Raw genomic sequence first — 24,678 nt, 5'->3', positions numbered from 1 at the left:
ATCAATCCTATGTTAGACTTTAATTTTAAAGACTACAGTCTGCATTTAAAAACACACATGCATAACGTACACACAACACTTTTGCAAGCACAGCATACATTATTGGGAGTTTTGTGGACTAACTTCTGACTTGCAGAACAAAATGTCTTAGGTAATCTACATCCTTTATTTTATTATGATATCATAAGAGTTTCTAAAACTGTATACTTTTCTATTATTATATCTGGACTCAACATAATCTTGTACGCAATTATTTTAGATTACAAATGGCATTCAAGTAGAAATGCATTCTTCCCTATAGACTAATTGCCTTGTTGTAATAGGGGTATATAGCACCACATCAACCTCTGAAAATGGAAACTTATGAACTGGTTGCTTTCATACTTGGCCACTCAACAGCCTTTGCTTTCCCATATAGTTTAAAATCCTCTGTGTCTCATAGTACATGTTTGATCATCATATTGAAATAGCTATTTGGAGAGCCTACGTCTTATCTTATTCGCTCTTGTATTTATCGTATCTTATCATAGCACTTTCATACATATAAATAAACTCATGTACGTACACACAGTATCTTCATCTATTTTCAGCTGCCAATTTTTTTTTTTTCTGAATTGGATTGTATTAATGTTTTCTACTCACTGAGAAAATATATTTGAAGGATATTATTAACTTGTGTAGGCAGAGATTTGTCAAGAATGGGACATTTTTCTTTAGTAATGGCAGCTGGCTGATTGTATCTCAACATCTATTAAGAAAACTCCTTTGGTTCAGAACTAAAGCAAGATCAAGGCACGGTAAGGAATGTTTCAACTGCAATTAAGCCTTTCTCCTTAATTTTATGACCCATGAGATTAAATTATAGCATAATTATTTATAACTGAAATTAAGACTGGTTCTCACAACCATAACTTCTTTTTCAAAGTCATACAGTAGTTACATTTTAAAACATCATCAACAATATAACCCATTCTATGAGATCCTCAGCCGTAAAAATAGCCGAAAGAGTTCTAACAACAAAAACGTTCTCTGCTATCAACAATTGGTAATTACACTAAAATTAACATCTTTTCTTTAGCATTTCATTAATTCAGATAATTTTTCTGAAACATAAGTGTTACTGATCAATTTGAGTTGAAATAACATCAGAAATATGTTATTTTGTATAAATATAAGTTGACACAGTACAGTCAGGGGAGTTTTAGGAATAACATATTTTGTTTCTGCATTTTTTATCAGCATAAATGTTAAACAAAAAGCTCGTTCATATGTTTCTGTAAATATCCATTAACATTTTAAAATTTTTATTTTTGTATAATCATAAATAATATGAGGATGATTGTATTTGGATATCCACAATTTAATTACTTGAGGCAGCTGGATTTAAGAGCAACTCCAGTAATGCCTTTAGTTTCTTTCATTTGCCCCTATTTTGGGGCTGGAGATCAGCTATTTCTGTAGTGACAAAGTGATACGTGGCTGTAACTGTCAGCCCTGACATCAGAATATGCACTTCGCGTCCTACTTTCCAAATAATAGATAAGGGTGTAGAACACATCAAGACTTAATTATAGCAATGTGGACATACTCTTTTTTCTTGAACATAAGCCCTTTGTATCACATGTGTTTTGTAGGTAACACAGAAATACAATTTCTTAAATGCATAATCTGTGGCTAAGCTGAGGGGCAGATTCCCTGGTGTCACTTATAAGCCATGTGGCCTGTGTCAAGCTACTTCCTTCCTTAGGTTTCCCACTAAGTGGGGATAATGAGATTACTGGGAGGATAAAGTGAGTTAAACACGTAAATCATTTAGAAAATCATTTAGCACTTAAATAACGTTGACTAAATATATGTATTATCATTATTACTACTCTCTGTATTAGATAAACTTCATTCAAATTCCACTAAAATTTCTATTATCTGTTTTGGGAGGAGGTATAATTCATTCAAATATCATTATGCAGAAGCCTTTCCTATCTATTGTTTTTGATGTTACTCAAAATTAACACAAATGATCCTGTCCAATCAAGATTCATGATTTCTCTTTGTATAACTGTCTTTTTATGTTACTTATCTCTCAAGTCATGAACATAGGCTAATTGCTTGTTGTAGAGAAAGCCATGAGTTTATCAGAACATTGGAAATTGGAAGGCTGAATTCTGCTTTAAATTTGCTCACAATCTATTATCAAATTTTCTTTAAGCGTGTGAGAAGGAAATACTAGCTTGTTGTTACCTATAACCAATAAGTAGGTGTTTCTAACAAGAAGAAAAACACAACATGTGGGAAGAGAAACAATTATACAAATTTGTGAAAATTGTTTTGTTTAGCAATACTTAATGAGGCGTCTGGGGAAAAGAGATGACATAATCGACAAAGTTATCATATAATCCATACTTATTACCAGGGAGTTTCAAAAATCTGTTTTTCTTGTCTAATGAACAACAACAAAAAAAGCTCCACATCACTTCTTAAGAAAGGTAGAAAAATATTGTGCAGCCTTAGTAATATTTTCCAAAAGTAACTATTATTCGTGTGTAAAGTTGACGGCTTCAACTTCTGTTACATAAAGGAACTTCATATCATGCTCACGTTGAAATCCTAACTAGGGGTTTTATGTGAGTTTTCCTGGTGTCCTTGGTAATGCCAGAGGCACCTTTTAAAGGTGCTTCAGCCACGATTCGTAGTCACAATTAAGAAATAACAGACTTCACACTGCAGAAGTCTGAGTCGTAGGCAACGTTTTCTCTAAACTGTAGTAAATCTTCGAGCACCTTCCTGGGTGTAGCTTGAGTAATCATGCTGATGACCTCATGACTTCAGATGCAGTTTCTAGATTTAGAATCCCTTAGCTTAATGTTTCAACCCCCCCCCCACCCCTTGTTATTTACTATTTAACCTCAGGGAAAGTATCTGACCTTTTCTGAGCTTACACGCTTTGTCTGAAAAATGTATATAATTGTAATATGTCCTTCATAGGGGTGTAGAAAGAAGTCTAGGGCTGTAAAAAAAGGCTATATACAGAAGAAACAAATACACAGCTAATAAAAGAGTATCTGGTGCATTTTAAATGTGGGGATTAGTTGGAAATCAATCCAAAGGTTTTGATTTTCCTCGATTCTCAGCTTCCTGCTCTTGCTTTTACACTTGGCTATGTGGTGTTACATCAGGGAATGTAGTCTAAAGCATCGAAGTATAAAAGAGTGAAATAGAGAAGAAGAAATCTTACAGCAGAAATAAACTTTAAATTTGCATGGAAACACAGTTAAAAATCACGGTGGGAAAAATATATAGAGGGAGAGGAAAACAAAAAAATTCTTCTGACATCAGATGATAGGATCTTAAGGGCTCATGTTATGCCCTATTTGAGGCAATCCACGTGGCTGGTTCAGTCAAGCCTCAATGAAAACCAATTCATTGTATGCATATATGTGAATTGTCTTTACCCTTAAATAAGACCCTGATGAATATGGACGTACACTGAGGTTGATCATATAACCATTATGCCTGCAATTCTGCTTCTCATTAGAGTCATGAGCTCACGGCGTGTGGAGCTGTTATTTCTGTATTATTCTCTAAGACTGAGTGTAAAGTGAATAGCCATTAACTGTACATTATTTTTTCCAGCATTAATCTGTTAAGGCCATAATACTTAGAATAATTCTCATCTCCTTAATAATTCAATTGAACTTATATCCACACAGGTTCCACTTTCTTTTAGTAGAGAAACTGTACTCATTCGTGGGTAATATGGCAATTTACAAATTTCATGAAATTCAGTCATTTTTCTTTTGAACTAGAAAACACAGCATCTTTGATCAAATTCTTAACTTTAATGTTACCTGACAGACCCTGTGGTTGACAAAATACAGGGTTTCCAAGAAGAGAATGTAGTGAACTTTATTAATTTCACAGAATTAGAGTATCAGACCTAGAAGGTCCCTTGGAACTTTTTTCAAATATAAAAGCATGCCTCTTTTAGTTGGCAGAGATCTGTTCCAGTGGTTTTCTATTTTTAACACCTTATTTTCCCTTTTCAGATACATCTTTTGCTGGGATGAGGTGAGGACAAAACCCAGGCCACTCCCTCATAGCCCTCCGTAATTTAAACTCTCTCTACACCCCCTCCTTTCTCCCTTGCTAGTTTTCAACCTCTGAGGCATTGCCCTCATCCCCAATATAACCTTTTGAAAGTTTGAAACCCTTTATTGAAATGCAGCCCTCTTTTTTAAAGTGACACAAAGTAAAGGCCAGAAGGAATAAGAACATGCTGAAAACCCACATAGTGATTTAGTAGGCTATAATTTAGGTTTTCTGTCTTTTTGTTTTGAGTTTAGCAGTATATCCTCCTTTACTTTAAGTAACTGATCATAGGTTCATATCTGCTTAAAGTATTCCTAAAGTTTTAAAACGCTTATATTTTCTCTTTATATGTAGAGTAGATATAAAGCGCTGAACTACAAATGGAATTACTTCCAGGATGAGGCCACGTTATACTTACTCTCGTGTTGTTTCTTTCAGCTTTAAGTTCAGATATTTCTTCTTCCTTCTCTAGAAGTTGTTCCCTGCAGGCATTTAATTCTTTTGTCAGTGCAGCAAATTCCTGTAAAAGCAACAAAAATATTTGAGGACTCACTCGATACATAAAAGCAGAAGAGACAAAAAATCAAAATATATAAATTTCTTGAATGAAAAGAATAGGAAAAAATAGCCTCGTTGGTTGGTTAATACATACTGGAGTCATAAAGAACCTTGATTCCATTGTTAACACATGTTAATCCATAATATTTACCGTATGTGTTTTATTATAATACGCCGGTACATGGGTGTACTATGTATGAAATATATTTCAAGATATATCAGATACATCACCCTGAATGTAACATTCATATGAAAAATTATTGTTAGAGTTATTTAGTCTGATTAATTTTGTGAACAGATCCAAAAGTCTTAACTTTAATTCCTACATAACAATATTCATATAGAGTATAGTGGACCGCCAAAACAATAATGCAAGATCCTGCTAAAAGTGCTATGGAATTTATTGATTTGTTAACAAAAGGAAGAAAGAGAATCTACCTGTCTTGAATAAGTGCCGTTAGGAGCAGGCTACACAGCAAAGAGGCCAGCAGCAGGTGGCAGGGAAACTGCTTCTGCATTTACAGCGGCTCTCATCACTGGCATCTCTGCCTGAATTCCACCTGCTGTCAGAGCCACAGCAGTATAGGACTCTCACTATACACTATGTGAGGGGTTGTGCGCTTACTTAGCTCCTTATAAGAATCTAATGCCTGATGGTCTGAGGTGCAGTTGAGGCAGCCTTAAGTGTCTAAGGCCTAGTGTGTGCTCAAATAGTATTTATTTTTGATAAATGAAAACGGTTCATATTGTTACCAAAAGGTTGAGGTTTTGGAGTAAGTCTATCCTCAAGTGGTTGATGACACTATGGAGCAATCTTCAATGGCTTTCTTCTCCAAAATGAGATCAGAAATCATATGATATGTTTCTTTTTCTCCAATAGGTGGACAGTTTAGACACACAAAAGATTATTTAATTAAATGATCAAAATTTTTTAAAAAGTTGAATGAAGTGACAGAAAAAGAAACCTAATGGCCCTATTTTGCTACTCCAACTTATTAAACTCAACAAACCCTTTAGAGTGATTCTCAGTAGTGTAATTGACGGTTACCGAATGTTTTATTTGGGAAAACTTTGCTCCAGCCTGAGAAGGCACTCAGATCAAAAAGCGCAAAGAATGGGGGAGACGGGTTTGGTTAACTTGACCTCCACAAAGGCAAATTTAGTGGAAAGTACATGAATGCGATGATTATCCCAAGCTGGGAAAGGTTTGGGGTTTATATTTTTGGTTGCTTCAGACCATTTATTTTGCTTAGTTTCTTTAAATGGCTTCAGACCAACTGGATACTTCAAAGGCCTGGGAGTAGATTTTAGGATTTAGACTCTAGACGAAAGAGTTCATTGTTACAATTTGTCTGACCTTGCAGATAAATGTTTTCTCCCCTGACTGAGCACATTACTTTGAGCACATTATTTAGGTGGAGAATGGAAATAAGCAACAAGCAGAAAACAACAAACTTTTCTCTGGAAAATGGAACTTGCTTTTACACTGCACAGCTTTCATGGAGAAATGACATGACAAATACAGGTTCTGTGTTATGGATTACTAACATACAGGCATTCAAAAATAATCTTATACTCACATATATGTATTAGAGTATTGACTAAGATAAAGCATAAATCAAATCCGTACCTTTAACGCAGTATCAGTTATCAAAAATATCTATCTGTGTCTGCCTTTCTAGGGGTTTAGTTTGCTAACTATACAAAGAAAAAAGACCAGAAAGAAATATTTCAGCATTTTAACATTAGACATCTCCAGGTGGTGAAATTATGATTTATTTTTGGTTTTTGGCTTCCTCCCATGTACTCCTGTCATCAAAACTCCCTATGTTGGAGAATGTGGTTTTGTGCTTAGAGAATTAGAGAAAATAAAAACCTGTAAGTTTTTTGAAACAATCACATATTTAAAAGAGAGGACAGAAATTAGTAAAGATGCTATTGGTGACAGATGACGGGATTTTTGTTATCATAACCCTGATTCTGAGCAGGCTATTTTAGTGGCTCCAGGTACTAAGATTATTCTTACACTTATTAATTTCCTAGCAGATACAAAACACTATTTTTTTACATTCACTATTTCACTTTGCTCTCTAAATACCTATGGAGGGAATGCCATGCCTATCTTATGGCTGAGGAAACCGATAAACTGTAGATTTAAGTTTGTGAAGCTCATAAGCCATTGGGCATAAAGTCTAGCGCTTTTCTGATGTATCATTTCTATTTGGAGCACATTTTTCAATACACTTTTAATTGAAGCATAAAATAACTATTATTGTAATTATTCGTCCAATGAGAATGTGAGGCGGCTCAATTCCCTTCATACAGATCAACACATCTGGGACTGTAACAGGTGCAAATGCTCCACGTGGAGTTATTTATCCAACGTTTTTACTCTTTTCCTCTGACAGGCCTCTTTTTTTTTTTTTTTTTTTTACCTACTTCTCCATTGTTAATGTCATCATGACCTCAGTCTTCCATCATCTTTGTAACAGTAACAGCAATGGTATTTAACATTGATCGAACCCTTAAATATGGCAAGTATTTTGCCAAGCAATTCAGATCGATCCTATGAATGATTCTAATAACAAACATACTGTAAAGAACTACTAAAATTCTGCTAAGGCCTAGAGAAGTTTAGTATTCTGCCCAAAGTTACACAGCTGGTCAACGGCAGAGCTAGCTTTGAGAATCCAGACAATCTGTCTCACAAGGGGTGGTCACAATGGGTTGTTCTTTTCCTCCTGAACACAGCCTTTCTCCTAATTTGTCTACCAATCTTTGGAAAAATTATGTCTTTCCAAAGCTCATGAAGCTTTTGTAGATCCCTACCCTGAAACACATCCAATTTGAACCAACTTTAAGTTTTAAAGTTTCCTAGTTTCCACCCTTGGTAATACCGTTGCTTTAGAGTTGACTTTGCCCCTCTAAATCCTCCTTCTTAGAAGGTCTCTCTTCTGTACTTACTGCCATAGATTTTTCTTTTCTCTTTCCATTTCCACCTTTTCATTTTCTCGTTTCTCTTTTCTTTGTATTTCTTTTTCCGTGCTGTCTTTTATTCCTGGAATACTCAAGCCCATCTTCTCTTCCTTTTTTTTTTTTCTTTTAAGCACCAATTTGCCTTGTTAATGCTTTGTAATATCTAATTGTATTATTTTGATACTAATTGAATCATGTTTTTACTTCTCTCAAGAAAAGAGAATGATAATTTAAGGCAAGGCTGTTATCTTATTTATTTTTATGTCTTCAGGTCTTAGCATAGTTCCTGTGAACCTGAGTAGACACTCGATAAATTCTTATAAAAATAAATAAATGGTTTGCTTTCCCTAGACTTTTGACTTTAATACCAAAATGATTTTTAAAAGATATTATCAAGACTTCTTTGTCTTCATGAGTGAAATCATTATAATTTGCTTAACATTTAACAGATATATTCTTTTTACTTCGTAGCTGCTGTTTTTGTCTATATTTGAAATATACTGCCTATATTCTACATAGCAATGACATGCCTGCTGTGATTCATTGCATATAGAATCAGCGACCACCTGAAAACTGCCAAATTCAATGAAGTAGTCACATAATCTTCGCCGATTCTGGTTGTTTTTGCAAAGAGGTTTGCAGAATGTCCCCACTTTAGGAATTGGCCAGCTTAGTGTTGAAGCTCATTATCATGAAACCATAATGTTGTGATATAAATATTTGCACTGAGGACAAAGATGGAAAAATGAATGGGAGCAGGTGTATCTCAAAAAAGTGAATGAAGAGGCAGCAGTAATGAAATCACAAGGGTGTCCCGAAAGTATCCAACCACATATGTTTATTTTTCATATTTACATGGTAGATACTTACCAAACAGTGCTCATATTTTCTATTTCTTAGTGTTTAGGGACTACTGCTGTGAATAATTCATGCCTTCATATTTATCATTTGTTCACTGGATGTATTAAATTGGTCTTATTAATTCTTAAAGTGAAGATCTATATTTAACCAATATGTTATTTCTCTAGTCTATCATTCTCAAACTCTGTTTTAGAAAAGTATTTCCACAAGATTCCCAGAAAAAAAAAAATCCACTAGGAACAACCTACATTCCCATCTACAGGAAAATGTATGAATTAAGTTTAGTAAACGTACATGATGTAATTGTGCAAAGGGCAGAATAAATAAGTTAGATCTTAGTAAAATAATATGCAAAGATTGCAAAAATATAAATTGGAGTGAAAAAGGTACGAAATGGAATGCGAGGTACAACAGGGTATTATCAGAATCTGAAGGCAGTGCAGGATAAATGTTAGAAGGAAACTGCATTCACACTTCACCATGTCCAAATTAAAAGGAGTCTGTACTAAAGGCTGTTTGCTTTGACTCACCAAGACAGAAGGAGTTGATAGCTTCCCAACCATCAAGCATGTTGGTCAACTCTTCAGACCAGTCATTTGTTTCCCAGCCATAGTCTGCCAAATTCTTACTTTTCCCATGGAGCACAATGACTTTCTCCACTCTATATTTTTTTCTTGGAACTTTAAAGAGTGGTTGGGATGTAGGACATGCAGTGCCATAAAATTACCCTCAAACCAAAGGGAGTGGATCTTCGTTCTTTCTTAGCTTGTCCTCGTCCACATCACACACCCATTCATATGAGCACTTACTATTTAGTGGACACTGTTCTAAGTGCTGGGAAAATGCCTGCAAAGAAGCAAGTTAAAGTCCCTGCTCTCAATATGCTTATATGCATTCAGGTATTTGATACTCAACCTGCTTTTACTTTGAAATTAGTCTTTTCTAACCATATTGGTCCCTCTCAATACTAATTCAACTCATGATATAATCTTAATTCCTTTAAAGAAAGACAAAGTAAATAAAATAACATTTTTTCTGTTAGTATCTTAGTATTTTGAATGTGTCATTTCTTATTCACTAATTCAAGTCATTTAATTTCTGTGCACATATACTTTTAAGTTACAAGGCTCTTAAATTGGATAAAATTTAAAGTTCCTCAATTAGCTAAGTTCCCAGTTTTCGTTTGTTTGTTTGTTTATTTATTTATTTTTTACCATCCATCCCCCAGCTCACCTACTCTAGTGCTTTTCTTACACTACCTTTTCTTGAGGACTAGTTATATGCTAGGGACAATTGTTAGGGACCTTATCATTTGTTCATCACAGCACACTTATTTTTCCCAGAATATGGATGAGAAAACTTAGACGATAGGACTTAAGTAAACTCTCACAAGGCCCTTTCTAAAGTTTGGCAATGTAAGGGCTGGTATCAACGTCCCCAAGGCCTGTTAGGCTGCAAAAGCAGCCTGCCTTTGTATCCTGACAGTGGCTTCACTTTTGTTTGTTGGCATCTGAGCTGAGAATGACCAGAGCAATGTAAGTCTATGAACTGCTGTTATCTCAAGTAATAGACTATAAGTACATGGGGTTTTCTCAATCAGTTTAAAGCAAAGAATTTCTCTTGTTTTGACCCCTGCACATGTTATCTCTTAAGTGAAAAAAACAGAGGCAAACTAGAGAGGTTCACTCAGTTCTTGTGCTGACTTAGGCTCTGTAAGAACAGCGGTTCTCAACCTGTGGGTTGCAACCCACAGGAACTGTATTCAAGAGCCATGGCATTAGGAAGGTTGAGAACCACTGTGTAAAAGTAACCCAAAGAGCAGATGGAAGAGAAATTCCTCTGGCCATCTTTCCTTTTCTCTTCAACTCAGGCCTTTTTCTACCTGGTAAATCAACATAGCCTACCAGGCTGCCCATCCTGGTATATATTCACCTATAATTCCTTTTGTGATATTTAATATGAAACACAGAAGAATTGAAAAAAACCTGCTAGTTTCCCTGACTGAGTTCAGAGGATGTGTTTATACAAGGGTGTTTAATTGGGGGAGAAACCCACATTTTCTCATTTTTTGAATGTTTGAAAGGCCTTGATTTAGTAGCTAAGTCCTCACCTCAGGGAGTCAGGTCAATAGACGCTGTAGGATAAGAGCAAAATGCAACCTTTCACTTCCAAGTCAGTAACACCAGACCGTCTCCAGAGAAATCTCTGACAATCCATTCATTTGGATTTTAATTTTAACTCTCTTTGCCTTTTATTTAAACCTGCATTCTCTAATCATGTGGACTACTTAATAATGAACTGACCATGACCCTATTTCTGTAGCCACATATCTGAATGAGTACAAACTGGAGAATTATGAGTGCAAACCAGCCTGAGAGAGAACAGAAAAGAGAAAGGGTGAGTTGGAATTCAGCTTCACTAAACACTGCCAACACCCTCACTAACCACAAAAAAGCATCTTTTAAGTTTATTCTCCAACCATTTGTGCAAATTAAAAATAGCTCTCAGGAAAGCATATGGCATGGAAGCAGGCTGATTTGACCATCTAGCATTTAAATTAGACAAATTAACTACTTCAAAATGTTATTTATAATGACTTCCTTAGGCTATGCTCCCCAATGACTGTATTTTGGTGTTTCCTCTTTTGAACTTTGAAAATTCTTCGAACAATTCTGTCTGTATTATTCAGTGGAAAATATTGATGTCAAATGTATATTTCATTGGATATAATTGGACACAAATTTACATGTATAAAAATACATATCTTCTTTTCTAAACCACCAGGCAGTGGATAATTTCTACAACACAATAATATTAAAAGAAGTATGCAATTGGAGAGATAAAAACAAGGCATCAAAAGGATAATTTATTTTTCAAATTTTATATCTGTGCATATCTCGGTATATTAGCTGTTAAAAATTCACAAGAGTCTTTAGAGATTTCGTTTGGAAATTATTTATCTTAGAAAAACAGTTCTGTTTCATACAAATTAATGTTTCATCATATCGTTATATATATAATTTTTTTCTTTATTATGTAATCCAATGCAGTGTTAATGACCTCTGTTCTTATAAATTGCCTTCTAGTCTGACATGAACCCAGGGAAAGCTGTCATCCAAAATTACTGTGTGAAACAGCCATGTCTCACGGTCAGCTCTGGGCTAGACAGCTTGAAGGTAAACTCGCCTGCATAACTAATACAATTTGACAGGCACAACTGGACTCAGAATTCTCACAGAAATTGTTGAGTCAAGCTACCCAAGTTAAAAGGAAAATGGGGTTTAAAACCTATGCAAATTATATTTTGTGCCCCTTGATTTTTTTTAATGTAGGCATATTCTAATTAGAGAACAGTTTTGTCTTTTTTTCCTAAACCTGCATAATAGAAGATTATGCTAACGTATTGTGGTGATCTGGAGCATGCAGGTCTGTTTAAAATCAAACATGCTACCAAAGCTGATATTATGGTAGATGTGGACATGGGTACTTGGAAACATTCCTTTTCAAAATCTTCCAAAAAGTCAATGTTTGTTGAAATCAAACATCGGTATTGTCAAGCCACCACAAGTTGTCGGACCATCAAGCCCAGTTCCTACCATGAGCCACTCACTGAGCTCCCACTGAAATGAGCCTCCCTTACACCATATACTATGATGCTTTGCAGACACCAATTTGTCAACATGCACATAGAGCTGCCCCAGGTACAGGGTGATTTTTCAAAGCAGGCTGTGAGTGATGATTCAGCTTGTTGTCAAATCCTAGAGGGAAGGCAGTGCCACCATAGCTTGGCTGGGAACCAAACTAGAAGCCAGGTAGAGTTTTTTAGTACCCCTATATTAGTGTCTCTGCTGGCACTGCACTGTGTGTTCCGTGGGCCCTAGGCACTTTTGTCTTCATTGACCCGCCCATCTATAAAAAATATTACAACACACACACATACATGTTAAAAGAAATTAAAATGTTTACATGGATCCCCAAAGTACTGTGAGCCCTAGGCTGTGCACTCACTGTGACCAATGGTAAACTGGCCTTACATTCTGCATATTTGTGGGAGTCACATGTGGCATGAATGAGATTCCAGTAACATCTGGGCTAACAGCAGTGATCTTTTCCAGTCAGTTGCCTATCCAACTAATGTAGGGAGCAGTGCCATTTTACAGAATTTGTGTGGATAAAATGAAATTGTTAGTATAAATGTGACTAGCACAGGTGTTGTTACAGTGAATGCCCAATAAAGGATATATACTTAATTATTTTTAAGCCATACATGGTTATTCTACACATAATTTTGATTTCTTCTAGAACCCAATTTTCCATACAGGATGGCATATTTCATTAGATGCTTCAGGCCATGCAAAAACTGTCCAGTTCTTTCACTAATAGTAACTGAACTGTAACTCAATAATTTCCTACCTGAGGCCCACTTATATAAATCCCAATGTTATTAATTCCCCTTTTTCATTGGAAGACCCTAATATTGATCCTTATTATAAATATGGAGCAGAGAATTAATCTCACAAGTAACAATGAAGAGAGAGTTCCACTTAATCATTGGCATGGTACAAATGATTGACACAAACATGGTATAAAAATACCGGGCACGTTTTAAAAGAGAAAATGTCTTACTGTACATTTTTTTTTTATTAAATCATAGCTGTGTACATTGATATGATCATGGGGCATCATTCACTAGCTTTACATACCGTTTACCAAGTTTTTACTGTACATTTTTGTTCCTTGGTACTTAGTAAATTCTTGCTGATCATAGAATCAAATTATTGGTACTTTAAACACCTTAAATAATTCTCTATAACATTAATGTCTACAAGGATAGAAAGTATGAAAAAAATTTTGGATGTCATAAAACTCTTCTTAAAAACCCCTTGAACACATCTCTGATTTTTATCTCCTATCATTTGCTCTGCACCTCTCTGATTGCATTTTTACTACTGCCTGAGGGCTCACACAACTCTCAGGAGGTTGTCTGGGATCTGAAATAAAATGATAGCATCAAACTTATTGGAGGAGTTTTCAGGGGGCCCTTGTGTTGGTTGCTATGAGATGCTGTTTGAAAGGGATCAAGCTGCCTACAGTTCTGGCCAGAATCCCAAGTTACAGCCTACTGCTTTATGGAGACTTCCTGATTCGCTGAACGAAGACCCACCTTGGACTTGGCTCTATGTTTAAGTAGACCCAAACCCCATCCCTCTGCGTAGTAGTAAAAAAATGGGAACAACAGACAAACCGAATGGCTTAGAACCAAGTCTGAAGTTAACTCCAAGTTTCTTTCCCTTTGACCTGCCCTATCTTCCCTTCACTTTTCCCCAAACAGGAAAATATACCCAGGCCTAGTCTTGTTGTATCAAATATCTGAAAGAAGAGAGAGGGAAATCACGAGGAAGAAAGTCTAACAGAAGGACCGAGCCTTCTAGTTCTGCAGCCCAGGGAGCAATCCTGCCCTTCATCCTGACTCATCTTTACAGAAGGAGAGAAAAAGAATCTTTTATTTCAACCAATGTTTAATACATATGTGTTTTACTTACTTGATGCTTGAAGCATTTGAAAATTTATTAAAACTCTATATTCCAAGTGCATTAGTAAAATCACCTGGCCCGATAAACATTGTGGCTAAAGCATATCAGGGATGAGTCATTGACAACTGAAAACTCTTGGCAGAAAAAGCCAATTTTCAACAGCTCTGACAGTGTGAAGCAGGAGGCATGTTTGACAAGATGTTGCATATTGATTTAAAAGGCTTTAGCATCTGGTTAGGTAACACCTGCTGTGGCAAATACTCCCAGGCACACAAAATAGCATTCAAGCTGAACATTTAAATTTCCCAACATAGCCCAAAAAGCTCTTACTCTAAACAAAACAAAACCATGACTCTCTAGCAATCAACAGTTATAATTACATAACCAAAAATATTTGGGTTATAACATTGTTTGCTATTCACTGAACTAAAATGCTGTAGTGGGTGCTATAAGAAATTGTAGAAGGTATTAGAACATATTGTCCTGCCTTGGGGAATTTTACTGTGTGCAGCATTTGGAAGAGGAACATGGCTCAGAAAATAACAATTTGTGTTTAATATATATAAATATAACAGGCCTTACCAGAGCCTGACCAGGCTGGCACCCTGATTTCAGGTTTTCAGCCTCCAGAAGGATAAAGAAAAAAATCACTGTTGTGTGAGCCCTCTGCTCTACCTTGTTATGTCAATACAAGCCATCAAATTTAAAAAGTTCTATAGTCCAAATAAAATCATTAAAAAAGTGAAAGACAACCCACAGAATGAGGAACTTTTTCTTTTTCTTTGTTTTTACAAATTATATAACTGACAAGAGATTTTTTTTTCTGGAATGTATAAGAACTATTACAAGTTTATAATAAAAAGACAAATAACCCAATAAAAAGGAGTAGAGAATCTAAATACACAAATAGTCAATAAACACATGAAAAGATGTTCAACATCATTAACCACTAAAGAAATGCAAATCAAAACCACAGTGAGGTACAAATTCATACCCACTAGTATAGCTATAATAAAAAAAGAAAAGATAAGTAGTGATCAGTGTTAACAAGGATGTAGAGAAGCCTCGAACACTGCTGGTGGGAATGTAGTACAGTGCAACCACTTTGGAAAACAGTCTGGGCATTTCTCAAAAGAAAAAGCAGAGTTATCAAATGATCACACAATTCCACTCCTAGGTGCACAGCCAAGAAAACTGAAGACAAAGGTCCACACAGAAACTGATATGTGAATGTTCATAGCAACATTATTCACTGTTGTTGGACCTAAATCTCCAACACTTTAAGACTAGAGTTTTAAAACATGGTATATCCTCTTTCTATTGTTTTGTATTGTTCTATTTTCTGTGATAAGAACATGTAATACAAGATCTGTCCTCTTAAATACATTTTTAAGTGTACAATACCTAATTGTTAACTGAAAGCACTATCCTGTAAAGTAGACCCGTCGAATTTACTCATTTTGTGTAACTATAATTTTTTAACCCATTGAACAACTACTGACATTCACCTGTCTTCATCCTTGGAAATCACCGTTTGTCTACATCTACTTCTATTATAATTTTAGATGTCACGTATATGAGGGTTTACGGAAGTTTGACATTTAGCATAAGGTCTTCCATGTATGTTGTTGTAAATGATAGATAGGATTTCCTTCTTTTTTTAAGGCTGAATCCTATTCTACTGTATGTATATAACACATTTTCATTATCCATTCTTCTGTAGTTATTTCTATATCTTAGCTATTATGAATAATGATGCAATGAACATGAGAATACAGATATTTATTTGATATCCTGATTTTGGTGATTCTGGATATACACCCAGGAGTTTAGATTCAATTCATATGGTAGTTCTATTTTTAACTTTTTGAGGAACTTCCATTCTGTTTTCCCTTCTGGCTACACCATTTTACATTTCCACCAATAGTGTATCTGGATTCCAATTTCTCTACAACCTTGGCAGTACTTACAAGTTTTTATTTTTTGAAATTAGCCATCCTAACAGGTATTAGGTGACGTAAGGAAACTTCTGGAGGTGATGCATACATTAAGATATCCAAAGACACCAATTGTGCACATTAATTATGTGCAGTTTTGCTTACCATTTATGTCTCAATGAAGCTGGAAAAAATTTAAAAATAATGGAATTGAATATTATTCAGCAATAAAAAAAAAACAAAATATTGCTACATGGATGAACTCTTAAGATATTATGCCAAGGTAAAGAAGCCAATAACAAAGGGCCATTAATAATGTCCAGAATAGGCAAATACATAAAAATATAAAGTAAATTAGTAGTTACCGAGGGCTAGGGAATGGAGAGGTTGAGGAGGTGCTACAGCTAAGGAGATGTCTTTCTGGAATAATGAATACAGTATTTTCTAAAATTGATTTTATGATGGATACACAACTCTGTGAATTTACTAAAGGCCAATGAATTGCATTTTAAATGTGTGAATGATGTCTCAAAAAGCTATTTTTTAAAAAGTATTTACGGGGCAGTGGCTCAGGGAGTAGGGCACTGGCCCCACATACCGAGGGTGGCAGGTTCGAACCTGGCCCTGTCCAACTGCAACAAAAAATAGCTGGGCATTGTGACGGGTGCCTCTAGTCCTAGCTGCTCAGGAGGCTGAGGCAAGAGAATCACCTAAGCCCAAGAGCTGGAGGTTGCTGTGAGCTGTGACCCCACAGCACTCTACCAAGGGCAATAAAGTGAGACTCTGTCTCAAAAATAAATAAATAAATAAATAAATAAATAAATAAATAAAAAGTATTCAAGTATGAGACAGTGGAATGTAAACTATGTTAAATAGTTTTTCTTTTCTTTTCTTTTTTTTTTTTAGAGACAGAGTCTTACTTTATCGCCTTTGATAGAGTGCAGTGGCATCACAGCTCACAGCAACCTCCAGCTCTTGGGCTTAGGAGATTCTCTTGCCTCAGCCTCTGGAGTAGCTGGGACCAGCTTTTTTTTTGGTAAAGGTCAAATGGGGCCAGGGAAGAGAGGTAAGGAGGTGAGTGACATTAACTTTGCCCTCCTCCTTATAGTTTAGCAACCACTCAAATACATGAAAAACATTAAATTTCTCAATGTGCCAGGCTAAAGGCCAGACTAAGGATAGTGCTAAATTCATCAAGGTAATATAACCCTGGGATACTCTTTTTAATAGTCATTGTGTATGTGGATGGACACCCAATTCTTTTAACTTCAATAGCATTTATTAATTGTTGACTTTGGAAAATTTCCCATCAGCATCCTTACGGTCAATTTGACGTCTTTTTCCCCAGCAAAAGTAGATATTAAAAACAAACATCACTTTTCATAAGAAATATGCCATTTTCCTTCCTCCTTATATAGGACTTCCTCTGATATCTGAGTATCTTGCATACTGTCCTACAGCTTTATCAAATAAACCATGTGCATCCACACTCTATCCTTCTTTACCCGAGGCATAAAGTAATCATAAGGTTTTTCTTCAAGGACATCATTTTAGGCAGTAACTGCTTAATAACCCAAATAAGCACCTAACATGTCCTATTGGTCATCTGGTTTTAGAATTTTTTTTTCTTTTACATCTTCTTCAAAAAATAAGGCATAGCTAATTGTCCAGGTTAGAAAGATCTATTGCTGAAAATTCTCCAGCTGTAGGACCATGACTTTGATGATGATTATTTATTTATACAAATGGATTGTATTAGAATAATCACTGTTGTCCATATTATGCAGGGAACTCAACCCAGGAAAATCACTTTTATTTGGCTTGAAGTTCATAGTATGCCTTATTCATTGTTTTTCTTTTCTTTTCTTTTTTTATTTGCATAAAGCAGTGTTGCTTGGGAAAATGGAAAATAGCTACGAGTTAAAGTGTATATTCACATGTTACTACTTGTCTCTTTTTGTGATAAAATCATTTTCTTAATGATATAGTTCAAGAAGAACATATTCCATGAGTAAGAACTTAAAAAAAAAACACACACATGAAAAGGAAGTTGTAACACCAAAGAATGAAAACATTTTCAACATTTCTTTGTGCTGAATTTTAAAATGATTTTAAGCAACCTCAAATTTATAAATATATATTGGCAACCAGTACCATTTTGCTGTAACTTTATTACTCTGAAATATAATTATTGTTTTTGATTAATTGTATTCTTCAAAAGCTCTATTTATATACTTTTTATAAGTAAGAAAAAATCAAATTAGTATTTCTAAATCTGTGTTTAGATCAAAGAAGGTTTAGACTTCTTCACATTAACCATGTTTGCTAATTTCGTCTTACTGCTTTCCATAGATCACACTTAGAATCATTTAGGTAATAAAATCAATGGTAGATACAACAGAGGGATCCTGGTTGATCAAAGACTCTGAATGGATGTTGAGTTAATCAACTTTGAATTATTTAGAATAAAATAATACATACATCATAAAGATAAAACAGCAGCATTATTCATAATAGCCAGTGAATTGGAAATGACCCAAATATCTATCAACTGATGAATGCATAAACAAAATTAGAATATCCATTACAATGGAATATTATTTGGCAATGAGAAGAGACAAAACATTGATATGCTAAAACATAGGAGCATGTTCAAAACATATGCTAGGTGAAAGCTAGTAACAAAAGACCACATATTGCATGATTTCAGTTACAGTACATGAAATGTCCAGAATAGGCCAGATCTTAGAGCAAGAAAGTAGATTAGTAGTTGCCAAGGGGCTTAGAGATGGGGGAATAGGGAATGATTGTTAATGGGTACCTGTTTTCTGGGGGGGTTATAAATGATGAGAAGGTCCTAAAATTAGATAGTGGTGAAAGTTGTACAACTCTATGAATATGTTAAGAAACACATTAAAGTGCACACTTTAAATGATAAATTTGATGGTATGTAAATTATGTCTTAATATAGCTGGTATAAAAAACTATTTAAAAAGCTATACAAAGTATTTTAAAAAGTCAAAATAGAAAAGAACTTTCATATGAGTTCTATTTCTGAAGTCTAATATTTTCAATTCTATACAATGCATATTTCAGGTTTAGTTAAATCCCTGTTGTACACTAGGGAACTTATAACATTATAAATGTAATCATTTCAAAGTACTTTATAGAATCATCTTCTGTGTGGCCCCCTCCCACACCTTTTTTTGGTTTAGTGAAATATAAAAGTAAATTAGTTCTTGCCCTTGTGCTGAAATTTTCAGTATCCCTGGGGTAGGAAACGCTTTGACGTGTCCTACTGTTTCACTCATTGTGCTGCATTCTTAAAGGACAGTGGAAAAGAAAAAGGAACGTGGTATGGCCTGGGTGAAGGTCATTTCCTTATAATAATTCCATGATATCCTAGTAATTTTAAAGTATAATTTTATTGCCCTACATAAGACCAAATAAAAAGCCCCAAATGTCATTAGAGTAAAAGTCAAATGGTCTTGAGGTAGGTATAATGCACAAATTTAAACTATTTTTCCCCACTGTTTTGAGACCAGCACTATGCTGGACACTGTGGAATAAGGGGTAGTTTCATTCTCTATAATGTAGATTAACTAGGGGGAAAAAGCAGATGGATAGTAATATACAGCGGATGGGGCTAAAGACATGTGAGATGGTCCTGGAATGCTCGGGAGGAAACTGGGTTAATGGTGACTGCCAGGGCCAAAGGACACCCTTGAAGTTATTAATATTTTCACATTATTCGATACTATTCAAATTTGCTAGACTTTATTTGCCATCCTGCCATTTTATTAAAATTTGCATTCTATAATTTAAGTATACTCACCAATTAAAATAACAACAATATTTGTTAGAGCACCATGAAAATGAATAACCATTAGAATCACACACTTTATGGGGGCAAGACATGACTGCAAGAGGGACTTTACCTAACAATTGCAATCAGTGTAACCTGGCTTATTGTACCCTCAATGAATCTCCAACAATAAAAAAAAAAAAAAAAAGAATTGAGAATATACAGAACTAGGCCACACTTTTATTCTAGGAAGGAAAGTGCTTGATAGTATTTATTCTCTCTGCTTTTAAATCACCACTTAAATTTCCACTTGGCATAATTTAATATTTTTCTGTTACATTATTTTTCTGCTAAAATAAAAATAAAATTGCTAATTTTAAATGTCAGTATTTCTAGTAATAGCATAAGCTTTGATAATCAATTTTCAGATAACTAGGTTTGCGGATGAAATTTAGCTACATGCATCAAAATGTTTAAAAATGTGTACTTTCTTTAAATAATTCTATTTTAGGTTTAACCTAAAAATGTGATAAAATACCATTCAGTATGCAATAAAATGAAATTATTAACAATATGCAATATTATGTAGGTACAGTATTATGTTTTTAAAGGATATTTAGGGACATAAGAGAATGCTCACTTTATAAGGTAGGTGAAAATTACAGACGAAAATTTAGCTTGAGCTAAACTAACTGAAGCTTTAGTTAGCTTTTTGAAACTATTTCAAAAAGTTAGCCAAATAAATGATTTTAGGAAATATAAAGTCTTTAAGTTGTCTTCAATTTTTAATTCAAAATGAGACTTCTATAAATGCGGGCACAATACACTGTCTAGTCAATACGTGTACTTTTCACTTCTAAAAAGACACCTCATTATGTTTTAGTTAATCTCCTGTTTATATCAATTGTTTTCACACAGTTTATGTATTTATCTTGATTTTCATTTAGTCTTGTTTGTTTTCCTTCTTGATATCCTTATAGTTCTTTTCACATATGACATATTCCATAAATACTTTTTAAGAAAACCCTTTGGTCAATCATAAACTGGTTCTACTGTATCTTTTTCAACATTTTTCCTCTATAATGCTATGATGTGAAAGATATTTCCCAAATAATTCAGATATATAACTCTCACCTGAAATTTATTGCCTTTTTTGTGGTTGAAAAATATTTATTTTACAACCCAATGCTTATAAATTTCTAGGCCAGGTCTAAATGACTGTGTTGTTGGAACACAAATGAATCACAAGCCCTTAAGAGAATTTTGAAAAAATGTATTTCAAATTTTGTGTAAGAAATATATCACGCAAGTGACAAAATACTGATAAAGCCAGCTAAAATACAAGACAGTATGAGATTGTAAAGAATAAATTTTCACTTATCATTGTAATGTCAAAATATGAAAGCCTGACACTGCAAAGAACTTGACACCATGATCTAAAGTTCACTAATTGCTGAAGGCATAATAATGACAATAGCTCTCTTTTTTAATTTGTGAACAAATAACATGTAAAATTAATTAAAATAACTAAAGTATGCATCTGTAATTAAATTTACTAAATTATAATGTATAAATTCTTGCACATATGAGGGCATTCTGTGAGAAAATTCCTATTTTAACTTCACATTTCATTTAGTTCTTTGCACATAATCTCTGAGAGATAATCATACATTTCCAGTGTTGGAAATTAAATTAGTTTTAAATATGATACAACTCAAAGGATCAATAATAATATATAAAATTTTCACTATATTTCAAGCACTCTTCTGGGTACTTTATATACATCAATTTATTAAAAATTCACAATACTCTTATGGATTTGCTACATGATTATTCACTTTAAATGTGACAAATGGAAGCACAGAGAGTTAAAGTAATTTTCCCAATGTCTTATATGTCTTAATGTCTTATATTGCAGAATTAGTACTTAAATATAATCATCTGGTGCTAAAAGTTCAGTGTAAACAATAACATTGTCTCAGTTATTATATCACAAACATTGCAACATTAATATACAAAACAGAGGCCTTTCCCGATATAAGCTCATTTAAATAATTTAAAAACAGGCATTTATAGAAATTACATTACCAATATAGTTTTCAGGTGCAAATTGCCTTAGGAAAAAGTTTACTAGAAATATATGCCAACCACATATACTAATAACCCTATTCAATAAATTTACACAATTGTTTTCAATTTGCATACTAGATACATAAATTAGTTTGGTTTTACACCCTAAAGTGGATAGGTATGCCATGCTTTCATCAAATAACTTATACTAACAACAGTAGAAAGTTAGGCATGTAACTTGAGCTCGTAAGAGTACTACTCTTATCTACTCTTGGCTAAGTGATCATTATAATAATAATAAAAACATTTTTAAGTCCATCTCAATAAATTTATTTTTACATAACTGTCAACTCTAGTTTGCTGATGAGGAAATGCAAATAAAACTACAACAGAAATGTAGTATCTTTTAGCTAAATATTAATTTTTATTTTTAAATAAATCTAAAAACATATACCAATTTCCTCCCCTTCTATGCCCCTGGAACCAGATTTCTTTTAAAAAGTAAGCATTCCACATTGTATATCAAATCAGCACATTGTACCGCATAAGTGCATTAATGTACACAGTTATGGTTTAATAAAGAATTAAAATTATATATATATATGAATTCCTTTATTTACAGAATGCATATTTATATTATACAAAAATGGTGTGATCTCTCTTCTCAGGGAGCTTCCCTTAGGGAACACAAACATGTGAACATATGTAGCACAAGTATGTGAGGCTCTGGAGCTTCTGAGACCTCAACTGCTCTGCCCATGTCTGGGCTGATAGAAAATCCTTTAAGGTGAGTCTGCCACTGGTCTATTCACATGAGGAGAGACGTTAAAATCTACAGCTCTAGAGGTAACTGCATTTGAATCCCAGCTCCATCCATTACTATCTGTGTGTCCCTGGGGAATTTATGCAATTGTGTTTCATTTGACTCATCTGTAAAATAGGTATAATCTACAGAACCAAACAGAACATCACTGGGTTGTTCTGAGACTTAACTAAGGTGTTTATACAAAGTGCTCAGAGAGGTGTCAGCACTTACTAAGGATTAACTATGTATTATTGCTATTATTAGAACCAACTCAAAGCTCACATTTTTCTGGGTGGGAGTGACTTGTTGCTGGTGATTCAGAAAGTAAGCCATGTGCCCTCAAGCTCCATCATCCCATAGGTACAGACATTGTACATTAGCATTAATCATCAGCTTCTCTGGCTCATGTCCCACACCCATGCTCTTAGATGCAACCTTAGAATTCTATCATAGTCAGTTCCAATTATTTCTGTATGGCAAGAAAAAAACAGTGGCATTTGGGCCTAATGTTATGATAATGACAGATGTTTAATGGTCAGCCTAATGTTTGAAAAATCTAGAGAGATGAGACAGAAAGAGTAATTAATATAAACAGCCATACAAGGCAAAAGGAATATATGATACTCAAAAGTATTATGTGAGGGCAATGAGTCTAATACTCCGATTGCATTTCCATTTAATTTTTTATTCAGTATCACCTTTAAATAATTATCTTAAAAATACGTAATATATTAACTTAGTAAATACATTAGTCATTGCTGAAAATTCCTCCATTTAAACCAAGGAAAGTAAGTTTCTTTTTTATGTAACTGTAGTATACAGGAAAGTTAAGGAGGTTTGATGGTCTATCTTTCATTATCTTTCCCCATTATTTTATTATTGCGGTTTCTTTTTATGTTTGCATTAGAGAATAGGGTCACACAAATACGAAGCGTTTATCACAGAGGGTGGCCATAATAAATCTGGAATCCACTCCATTTTTATTGGCAAATGAATAGTACAATAAACTACTTTCATCTGTTTCCTCCACCCACCACTATAATTCTCATCACCTGCCATTTTGCCATTTTCGGACTGGTTCTTAAAGATCATGTTCTACGCCTGCCTGCTCCATTGTAATAGAGAAGTTACTGAAGTTACCACCAACACATACCAACAAATACACAGAGAAAGGGGGAAACAATACAAAGATTTCTCCCTGTCTTTCTGCCACAGTATCCAGCTGATCATAACGGCTCCTGATAGCATTTGACTGAATCCTGTCACTCGCTCAAAAGCCCTTGGCCTTTCAGCCCACACCTAAACACAATGATTTTATAATTTGCACCTTTCTTCTGCTTAAGTTGTTCTTGCTTGCCTTTTCTATCTGAAAACTCCTCTACATCCTTTCAGACTTTTATAACATAACCTCCATTTTAGGTTAAAAATAACCCACAAGCCTATCTTTGATAGAAGTTAATTTTCACCTGAAGGAAAGATTTGGAAAACTTTTCTCAGGTTTCCATTCAGAGGTGTCCAACCTGTGGCCCACGGGGGCTGCCTGATGATTTTGTGAGGACTTTTGCTTATCTGTGTATATTACAAAAAGTAGGCACAACCCTCCCCTTTTTCTTTGCTGATCAACTTTCATTAGTGTTTGTGTATTGAATGTGTCACCCAAGGCAACTCTTATTATAATGTGTGGCAGAAAAGAAAAAAGGTTGGACACCCATGGTAGAGTATCTATTCAAGATGCTGTAATTAATTGTGCTGTTTTCAGCTACCATCCAAGACCACATGTCTCTGAAGGGCAGGAATTGTGGTCGTTTCATTTTTTATCCTTTCTGTAACAAAATGTCTGAGTAGAGCAGGATTTCAATGTGTTTGAATAAACAAGTTGTCTGATGGAATACATGTATATGATTGTTCATAGTACAATGATTTTATGATTTCAGAGATCAGTCACATAAACAGCAAGTCTCTATTCTATTTGGGTACATTAGTTAAGCCACCAATGCCCAACTTTTCTTGGATTAGACATACTATTTACCACATTCTCAATATATT

At 34.5% G+C, this 24,678-nt stretch overlaps 1 protein-coding gene across 1 annotated transcript in view; it reads right to left on the bottom strand.

Moving 5' to 3' along the window:
• Positions 1-24,678, bottom strand: part of PPFIA2 (PTPRF interacting protein alpha 2) — a 512,563-nt gene that overhangs the window by 197,603 nt on the left and 290,282 nt on the right. The window contains exon 3 of the mRNA XM_053585751.1: positions 4,505-4,606. Coding sequence (XP_053441726.1) covers positions 4,505-4,606 — 102 coding nt within the window. The remainder of the gene's footprint in view (positions 1-4,504; positions 4,607-24,678) is intronic.

Source organism: Nycticebus coucang, chromosome 3, assembly GCF_027406575.1.
Source record: "Nycticebus coucang isolate mNycCou1 chromosome 3, mNycCou1.pri, whole genome shotgun sequence".
Taxonomy (NCBI): Eukaryota; Metazoa; Chordata; class Mammalia; order Primates; family Lorisidae; genus Nycticebus; species Nycticebus coucang.
This window is presented reverse-complemented; position numbering and strand designations above follow the sequence as displayed.